Raw genomic sequence first — 10,466 nt, 5'->3', positions numbered from 1 at the left:
TATTGAGGAGGCTCAACATGATAAAGGCTAGATATTTATGCTAACACTTAAATAGTTCCACAAAGCTTTGTTGTCTATTTGAGTTCCACAGAATTCAAGGATCAAAGAAGACTAGCAGACGGAGGACATCCTAATCACTGTCAGGGTGCTGCCGAAATTCAAATACACCTCCGCCACCTGCTACATCAAAAGAAATTACGTCAAAATCCAGCTTGGGGGAGAGCACCCCCATTTATCCAGCTAAGTGTTCTACTCACGTTTATATTTTACTCAAATAATAAAAAGATGCATAATCATAAAAACCCAAATAAAGATTTTGTGCTTATATATATATCTTTGCTTAGTTTGCTAAATAAATAAATAAATAAAGTTTGCTATGAACCCTCATGATAAGCTCTCACATGAAAATGATGAATAATTGCTCTGCCATGGCTAGTTCTCAAAATTGAAATCTCTCTCAAGTTTAGGTATGACTGGTATTAATTAAGATTTGCTCTAAACCTGAACTTGTGGGGAGAGTACTTGATCTAAAGTCTAAGTCGTTAACGGATACGATATGGGAAGGTTGAGCTGCTGTTTATCTGTTCCTAGAGATGCTAGAATTCTGGAGAACTTTATCTTTGAAAATCTTTAAAATAACACATGATGAGTTCCTGTATGATGAGAGTTTAAATTCCTACCACACTCATATATACATGCTTGCTAAACTTTGAGCCACACATTTACTTTTTACTGCTTATGAGCATTGAGTGTGGTCAAGCTGTGTAGACCCTTAGGATCTTGTCATGTGGTTAAATCAAGATTCACTTGCACTCACACATGCTGCTTCTACTCCAGAAGTACGCATCCACATATATCCACCTATTTCCATCTCCAGAACCACCCAAAAATATTCTACTCCTAATCCGGGAGAGAATAGCCAAAAACATTTCTGTTTTTCCTTATGAAATAAATGCTCAAGTTATCTTGGTTACTACCACTTGCTATATTATTTTAGGAGATGAGTGCTCTAAAAAGAAAAAAAAGAAAAGAAAAAAAAAGTATACGAGAAAATAAAAAGGGGCAAGTGCGCGAAACCTTGAAAGAAAAGAAAAAAAAGTGAGACGAGAGGTAAAAATAGACAAGTGTCCGACAGTAGAATTAGGGATACAAGATACTATAACACTCCAAAATTTTTAATTTTGGATTGTTATTAGAAAATACTAAATTAAATAAGGATTTAAAATTTTTCTAAAATATTCCAAGATTTATTTAATTATTGAATTCCAAAAAGAGAGAAAATGTGGAATTTTTAATTTTTTTTATAAAGATTAAGTGGAGGGTGATTTATTTGATGTGTGTTTTGTGCCCTAGTTTTCTTTGGCTTGTCTCAGAAAAATGAATATAAAATTTCTAGCGAGCCACGTTTAGTCTCTTTTGGTTTTCAAAAAAAAATAAAACTCCAAAAGTCCTATTTGAAAACTAATTCAAATTCGAGTTGGAAAACAATTTAGAAATGTGTTTAACCTAAAATATATTTGGATTTTAAAATAGTCTAAAAACATGTTATAGAATAATCTCAAGTTTTTGAATTCAAAAATGGTTTCAAAATTTGTTTCGCAAAATAGCTTAGAAATTATGTTTTATAAAAAGAAAAGGTTTTCTTTTCCTCTCTCATCTCGGCCTGCTTCAGTTTGAGGCCTGCACCTGGCCAGCCCACCCGCACCCCTCTACCTCTTGGGCCTGGCCCCGCAGTGCCGCAGCCCAGCAGCAGCCGCGCAGCCTGCCTCGCGCCTGAGCCGCTGCCACGCGGGCCCCGCTTGCCAGTCTCTAGCAGCCGCTGCCAACCTGGCCCCACGCGTCAGCGCCCGCGGTCATCCCCTACCTCCGGCTGGATCGGAGCCGGACGCAACCGCCGCCCGATCCTCGCGCGCGCGCGTCCCACGAGGTTCCCCGAGCCTATAAAGGGCTTAGCCCTGAGCGCCGCGCCCCTCCCTAAACCCTAGGGCGCCGCCGCCATCACCTTAGCCCTAGCCGCGAGCCGCGGTCACCGCCGCCGCCGCGTGGAGGTGCTTGCCGTCGGTGATCTCCACCCCGACCCCATCTCCGACGACGACGACCGGCCCTCGGCGTTCCCAGCAAGGTGACGACCACGCCCGTGCCCTTCTTGCGCCCTCCCTCCCTCTCTTTCAAGCGCCAGCGCTCACCGGAGCTCTGCGGCCGCCGCCGTCCACCCGCGGCCGTGGACCACGCACCTCGGCCCTCCATCCGCGCGGCCAGTGCGCGCACCGGCTCCGCCGCACCGCGCGCAACGTGCCCGTGCCCTTGCCTCGCCCCGCTGTGCCATAGCTCGCCGCCACGGCGAACTTCGAATCCGCACCCATGGCGCCGCCGCGGCCGGCCGCCGCGCCCACGCCCGCTCGGCCCGGTCCACCGTGGACCGGTGAGCCAGCCCCCGCGCCCCTTGGTCCACAGCCCCGCGGTGGACCGGCCAGCCGCGCCTCGCCACGTGGCCAGCAGGGCTGGCCACCCCGCACTGCCCTGGCCGTTTTGCGAAAAAGCCCCTGCAGTTTTCCATAATTAACCCGCAGTCCACTGCCTTTCAAAAATAATTAGAAATAAGTCCTGTTTTTAGCAGTCTAGTCCCTGGATCCATTAGTATCTAATTCTTTATGCTTTTAAAATTCAGTTTTAATTATTTAAAATACGAAAATTAGTTCTGTTTATTCACAGTTTTGCCACTGACCTAGTTTTGGGCCATAGAATCCGCGTTTTAATTCCGATTGAGCCCGTTCTTGTCGCGTTAGTTTCATATCGCCGCGCTCTACGCAGTAGTATAAATATTTATCATGTAACTTATTTCTAAATTTATTGATTTAAATATAATTTGATTAATAGCTTTTAAATTTGAAACAATCTAGGGTTGTAATTCGGTTCTCGTTGCATTGTGACTATGTCGATTTCATATACATATTAGCAGTGCTATATTTATTGTCTCATGTGTATGAGTATAATTAATCCGATTAATGTTTCGAATGCATTCCTATTTACTTAATTTAAAAACACATTAGATTTACACTTTGGTATTTATAATCAAATGTGAACTTAAATACTTCTTGATTATAATTTGTGTATTTAAACATGAAGCACATAAATAATTTAGTAATATTTGTCTAGAGTCTTTTTGATTTAAAAGTAAATTATGTTTATAATTTTGATCTTTTGTAAATAAATAAATGCCCATGTTATTAATATCAACCTTAATGTTTTCTTATTAATTATAACTTGATTAGTTTAAACATGATCACTCGATTAGTTGCTTTCATATATTCTATTTTTTAAAACTATAAATGCTTGATTGGCTTCAGTGATATATAATTAATTATGAATAGAATATGACTGACATTTAACCCTCACCTTTATATTTTTTTATAATTTGGTCAACTCAATTTTCAGATATTATTTTGAATAATCCTTCACCCGTTTTATTAAAATACGACCAGCATATAGTTGCCTTTTCCGTTACACTTCGAGCCTCGATAGTCGTGTCCGTTTAACGATAGCTCCGTTCTTAATCGTTCTTGCGTGTCACGATCGTAGCAATAAGCCGTGTCGTTTAGTGCGCTCTTTCTAAGCTTTTCTTTTGATTGATGCTTGTTCTTAGTCGTGATTGTTTGTTTGTCTGTTTGTGTTGCTTGGTTGCTACGCGTAGAAGAAGTGTGGTTCGTCAATAGTGAAGACCAGGAGCTGAGGACCGACAGCCGAAGCAGAAGGAAAGAAGCTAAAGAATTCTGAGCAGTTATACACTGGGAATAAAGGCAAGTGCAGACACCCTTTGATCATATTGTACCTATGAACTTTAAATACATTTACTTTCCAGTGCATGTGTCTTAATACTGCAAACCCTAAGGACATGACTAGTCTTCTACTATATTCCTTGTATACCTTGGTTTTATACATGGGTAGTATAGTGAATAGTAGATATGCTTAGTTGCTCTACTCATCTAATCTATATAATAATAGTAATAATGATCTTGCTTAATGAATTCTTCAATGATGATAAATGATTAAATGGTGAACAATGGTCACTTCGGTGATGGAGATGTTGCGGTGCTTGCGAGCATCGTGGTTTGGTTGAGGACAGGGGGAGCGGGTACTGTTGGTGGTCTGGTTTGCCGGGCGTACCCGTCTCTGCTCTCCGTAAGGACTTAGTCAGGGAGCGGCCCCCTGGGACTTACAGTGCAGCTCCAAGCTATATGGCTCTGGCTTGACTAATTATCAGGACCTCCGCTGGTAGGATGTTACTTTCCGGGTAGGCGTAAGGAATGTAGCTTGGGTATTCATATTAAGAGGTCGGTCAGTTCGGGGTCCCATTGCTATGGGCACGGCTGCCGCGCGCCCCGGCAAAAACTTACGAGTGGCATCCTATTAGTTGGACCCTGTGAAAGGTCTCGTAGTGAAACCCTGCCTGCTCACCTTGGTAGTGTTTTGGGGAGTCGCGACCCCGGGCGAATGGGAATCACGACTTGGAGTGAACGTGCACACCTCTGCAGAGTGTAAAACTGATATATCAGCCGTGCTCACGGTCACGAGCGGCCCAGACCCTCACTTGATGAGCAAATTGGATTCACTGGATACTTGGTGGCGAAACTTGGTTGAGGTTGCTACCTCGTGCTTTGGCGGAATGGCTATTCCGTGTTGGCAGGATTGCTATCTTGTGCTCTCATTTGGGATTGCTATCCCATAACCTTAATGGGGTTGCTACCCCGAATTACTATCCGAGGTTGCTACCTCGGAGATCTTAATAATAATAATAATTATAATGATGAGTAATGATATTGTTAATATACTTTCATCTAATTAAGGGTTGGGATGCTTCACTCATATTTAGTAATAGGTTGTTTAATAAAAGAATTGTAATAAAAGTGTACCAACTAAAAAGCTCACCCGCAGTTAAACAGTGTCAGCTTTTCCTTTGATTAAGCCTTGCATGTCATTATACTTTCCGTCTGTACTTGTTGAGTTCGACAAGAACTCACCCTTGCTATTACCCCCACACCCCCAGTGTGTAGTAAAGTGCTGCTCAGAAGAAGGACATAGATGTCATGGAGTTTTCTAGAAGCTTATGGGAAGTGCTTGGCGTACGGAGCCCCCAGTCAACCGTCCCTGAGAAGATTGGAGCCTAAGAAGTTTAGCTACTGTTTCCGCGTACTCTGATGTTAGTAAGTGTTATTATAAATATGTTTTTCCGCTATATATAACATTGATTCTGATATTTCTATTCTTTTGTTATATGTGTGGACTTCCTGGGCACACATATGACGACTCTGGTCTTATTTTAAAAGCCAGGGTGTGACAGGAATGGTATCAGAGCAATGTCGACTGTAGGACGTATGCCTAGATAGCACTGGTCGATTTCTAAAGGTTATTTTAATATAAAACTATTTTCTCATCTCTTGACTATTTGATTCTGACTATTTCTTCATCCTTGTCATGTTGTATCCCCTCCTTGAATAGCTTCCTTTGAGCTATTTCTATTAATCTCCTTGGCTTTTGTTTAGTTGTTTTACTTAAGTTTTCAAAACTTCTTTATTCCAAAATTCGATGGCCCTTCATCATCTCGAACTTACTTTTTTAGGATGACCACCACTGTTGAAGAAGCACGTGTAGTGTCGTTGATGTGTTGCGTGCTTGTTTTGTTTGGTTTGATGTTTTGTGTGTTGTCTCTGTTCTAGTGTTTTGAGGAGTTCTGGAAGAAATCGTTTGGGGGATTAGTTCGATCTCTGTTAAGTGGGGTAGTGATCTCTCTTATCCTATCCATATCTTTTGTCAATCTTGATCCTCTCCACCTATTTTCTCTCACTTCACATCCTGCTCTTTGTCCATATTACTCTAGCTCATTCTACTATTGCCTAATGTCAGATGATTGATCCAAGTGGTGACATCAATGGAAAAGAATATTGGTGATCCGAGTCAACCAATGACTTCTGCAACACAATTGAGCAGTGAAGAGATGATAGCTTGGCAATCCCAAATCCTAGAGATGGCAGCTGATCATATGGCTAGACTCCAGAAGCTTTTGATACTACAATCTTTACTTCTCCAAGACGACATTGAAGAAGCTTACACCAAATATCAGGAAGACCCAACTATGCTACCCTTGTCCCTAGTAAACAAGGAGAAGCCCTTGTCTATGCAAGATCAAGTACTAAGTGGAGTGGGACCACCAAAAGATTCTCAATTATATTTAGAAAAGAACATGACTGAAACTCAGGAAGGAGCAATGAAGAGACAAGTAATAGAAGCCTGGAAGAACATGAAAGCTAAGAAAGATGGTATTAATGAGGCACTTGGGATTCAAGAGCCGTGTAATTGCTGCAGATATTATGGTTTACCGTGCCTTCAGAAAAAGTCAAGCGAAGGAAAGATAGAAGTACCCCAAGATCAACAGACTGAAGGTAACAAGAAAAGGAAGGCAATCTCCCTAGAGCCACTGTTAAGTGTTGAGCCAAATCTGAGTTCTACATGGCAGTTAGATTTAGCTCCAAACTCTCATCAGACACATTCATACCTTGAAGAATTAGATGCCCCTTCAGCTACACTTGCTATGCCAGAGATATGCCTAGATGGATGGACCATCACCTATACAGAATATCAGCCTCGAAAGTGTAATCAAGCTAAGAAGCGAAATAGTGAAGAGACTCCATTGAAGGTGAACCCTCAGAACCAACAAGTTAGTAGCACTTCAGTTACTCCTGGCACATCAATTCAAGGAGCTCAATGTCAGGATAACACCTATGGTAAAATGGTTAGCAATGCTTGTTACCAGTGTCACGAAGAGGGACATCACAAGAAACATTGTCCAAAGAAGTACCCAGTTCGTGACTATGTTAATGGTAGATTGAACCATGTGGATCTGTGTACTGCTCGTGAAGCACAAAATGTGGTGTTTGGATCAATTCTAGTCAATTCAACTCCTGCCACTGTTTTGTTTGACTCAAGTTCTTCACATTCTTTCATCTCAAATAAATGTGTTGCTAATCATAAGATGCTTCTGTTGGAAATGAAGAAACCCGTACTAGTCAAATCACCAAGAAAGAGGGAAGATAAAAGCAACACACATGTGCCCAAAAGTCAGTCTCGGTATAAAAGGTGTAAATTTTGAGGTGAATCTTGTAGTTTTGGAATCAATGGAGATTGATGTCGTTCTTGGAAGAGGATGGTTAACCACTTGTCATGGAAAGATTGACTGTACCCAACACTCAGTATCTCTAACCACCCCATCAGGAGATAGGTTTATGTATGAAGGTATTCAACTTCACCCCAAGAATTGAAGGACTAATGGAATGATTGTATCGACAATGAGGCAGTTCGAAAGAAATGTGGACCTTATAGAGAGGCAATATTTACACAACATCAGATGTGGAGTAGATTGTATTAGGAGACTCAGATAGATTTGAACCAGTCAAGGAAGTATGTAACACTTATAAAGTCAGCGATGGCTTCTAGCTTATAAAGATTTTTTTTTATACAAGTCACTTGTAATCTTCTTTGTAAAATGAGATATCTTGTTCATTGGACCTTATCATTCTTAATCTCCTGATATGAGCTATGAGTTGTTTGACAAGATGTATAGTCTATTTGTGGTAACCATGGAATCTCAGGCAAAGCACCTGGTGTTGTCCCAACATCGAGTGGTAGTGCTTACCCGTGAAGTGATCATAAACATTCCATTCAGAATGAGTTGACAACCTTTGTGCAGTTCTCTCTCGCAATATTTCCCCAACACTGCAAGTGGTATGAGAAATCTACTTAGGATCCATCTATGGAGACCATAGAGAAGCATCAAGTGTCCTAGGAAGAGTGGTGCTTGTTGACCTATCAAAGCAAGACATAGGAAACCAAAGTCCCAAGATAAGATGTATTTTTTTTGTTCACTTTGGAATATTTGATGGATTATCACGTGACAAAATGCAGAACCTGAAAGTCACATGAAAACCATACTGATATATGGTCAATCTTAACAGACCCCTTGGGTTGCTTTTCTAGATAGTGTTCAAGAACCTTCTCCTAAATAACCTTATCGACTTTTGGCTTCAGTCTTGCACCTTTACTAAGATAACTGAAGTTATTTCACTCTATCTTCTCCCATCATTATGTTGTTTCTCTCCCTGTCTCTCAGAATCCCAAGAAGTGCAGTGTGTTATTAGACGGGTAATCTCTGAAGGAAATCTCTAAAGATCGTTCCGATCTGGCAAGATGAAGTTCGTAAACAATAGTTTTTGAAGATGAGCAAACACTTGGTTTAAGTGGGGTAGCGGCAGTTACGATCATCACTCTTGAGGATCTCAAAACAGAAGACATGGAGAACTTTATATTGATCTTTATCATTCTTGCGATGAGCCCTTATCATTTTTGTCAACGTGTGATCTTGGATCTTACATCTCATAGGACTACAAATGATTAAGCGTGAAGACAAAAAAAAATCTAAGTCTTTGTCAACTTTTGGTAATTCTTTATCCTTTCATCTACTATCTTATGCATATTTGGAATCAAGGAAATTGTGAGCACAATAATATCTATCTTTATCTCCTATGTATCATCTCATGTTAATATTGGCTTCTTGCCCTTGCACCTTATCTTAATACAGGATCCAAAGATCACTTCTTATCTCATACGTTTATCTTTCCTTGTCACCAATCTTTACCATACTCTATACCCTTTATGTCCATCTTTAATCCTTTAATCACGTCTTAAAAGTCTCGAAACAACTTTGATGATCTACTTTATCTTTCTCTCTAGTTCCTTCAAATCTCGGGACGAGATTTATGTTAAGTGGGGTAGATCTATAACACTCCAAAATTTTTAATTTTGGATTGTTATTAGAAAATACTAAATTAAATAAAGATTTAAAATTTTTCTAAAATATTCCAAGATTTATTTAATTATTGAATTCCAAAAAGAGAGAAAATGTGGAATTTTTAATTTTTTTTATAAAGATTAAGTGGAGGGTGATTTATTTGATGTGTGTTTTGTGCCCTAGTTTTCTTTGGCTTGTCTCAGAAAAATGAATATAAAATTTCTAGCGAGCCACGTTTAGTCTCTTTTGGTTTTCAAAAAAAAATAAAACTCCAAAAGTCCTATTTGAAAACTAATTCAAATTCGAGTTGGAAAACAATTTAGAAATGTGTTTAAACTAAAATATATTTGGATTTTAAAATAGTCTAAAAACATGTTATAGAATAATCTCAAGTTTTTGAATTCAAAAATGGTTTCAAAATTTGTTTAGCAAAATAGCTTAGAAATTATGTTTTATAAAAAGAAAAGGTTTTCTTTTCCTCTCTCATCTCGGCCTGCTTCAGTTTGAGGCCTGCACCTGGCCAGCCCACCCGCACCCCTCTACCTCTTGGGCCTGGTCCCGCAGTGCCGCAGCCCAGCAGCAGCCGCGCAGCCTGCCTCGCGCCTGAGCCGCTGCCACGCGGGCCCCGCTTGCCAGTCTCTAGCAGCCGCTGCCAACCTGGCCCCACGCGTCAGCGCCCGCGGTCATCCCCTACCTCCGGCTGGATCGGAGCCGGACGCAACCGCCGCCCGATCCTCGCGCGCGCGCGTCCCACGAGGTTCCCCGAGCCTATAAAGGGCTTAGCCCTGAGCGCCGGGCCCCTCCCTAAACCCTAGGGCGCCGCCGCCATCACCTTAGCCCTAGCCGCGAGCCGCGGTCACCGCCGCCGCCGCGTGGAGGTGCTTGCCGTCGGTGATCTCCACCCCGACCCCATCTCCGACGACGACGACCGGCCCTCGGCGTTCCCAGCAAGGTGACGACCACGCCCGTGCCCTTCTTGCGCCCTCCCTCCCTCTCTTTCAAGCGCCAGCGCTCACCGGAGCTCTGCGGCCGCCGCCGTCCACCCGCGGCCGTGGACCACGCACCTCGGCCCTCCATCCGCGCGGCCAGTGCGCGCACCGGCTCCGCCGCACCGCGCGCAACGTGCCCGTGCCCTTGCCTCGCCCCGCCGTGCCATAGCTCGCCGCCACGGCGAACTTCGAATCCGCACCCATGGCGCCGCCGCGGCCGGCCGCCGCGCCCACGCCCGCTCGGCCCGGTCCACCGTGGACCGGTGAGCCAGCCCCCGCGCCCCTTGGTCCACAGCCCCGCGGTGGACCGGCCAGCCGCGCCTCGCCACGTGGCCAGCAGGGCTGGCCACCCCGCACTGCCCTGGCCGTTTTGCGAAAAAGCCCCTGCAGTTTTCCATAATTAACCCGCAGTCCACTGCCTTTCAAAAATAATTAGAAATAAGTCCTGTTTTTAGCAGTCTAGTCCCTGGATCCATTAGTATCTAATTCTTTATGCTTTTAAAATTCAGTTTTAATTATTTAAAATACGAAAATTAGTTCTGTTTATTCACAGTTTTGCCACTGACCTAGTTTTGGGCCATAGAATCCGCGTTTTAATTCCGATTGAGCCCGTTCTTGTCGCGTTAGTTTCATATCGC

The 10,466-nt window shown here is 42.8% G+C and overlaps 1 protein-coding gene across 1 annotated transcript; it reads right to left on the bottom strand.

The window, feature by feature from the left end:
• LOC110430427 (translation initiation factor IF-2-like) lies at nucleotides 2,169-10,032 on the bottom strand. Its single transcript, XM_021448103.1, has 2 exons — nucleotides 9,856-10,032; nucleotides 2,169-2,543 (listed from the first exon to the last, which is right to left on the bottom strand). Exons 1-2 carry the CDS (start codon nucleotides 10,030-10,032, stop codon nucleotides 2,169-2,171), a joined length of 552 nt encoding a protein of 183 aa, XP_021303778.1.

The sequence above is a fragment of the Sorghum bicolor genome, chromosome 9 (genome assembly GCF_000003195.3).
Source record: "Sorghum bicolor cultivar BTx623 chromosome 9, Sorghum_bicolor_NCBIv3, whole genome shotgun sequence".
Lineage (NCBI taxonomy): Eukaryota > Viridiplantae > Streptophyta > Magnoliopsida > Poales > Poaceae > Sorghum > Sorghum bicolor.
Note: the sequence above shows the minus strand (reverse complement) of the source record. Positions and strands in the feature narration are given on the sequence as shown.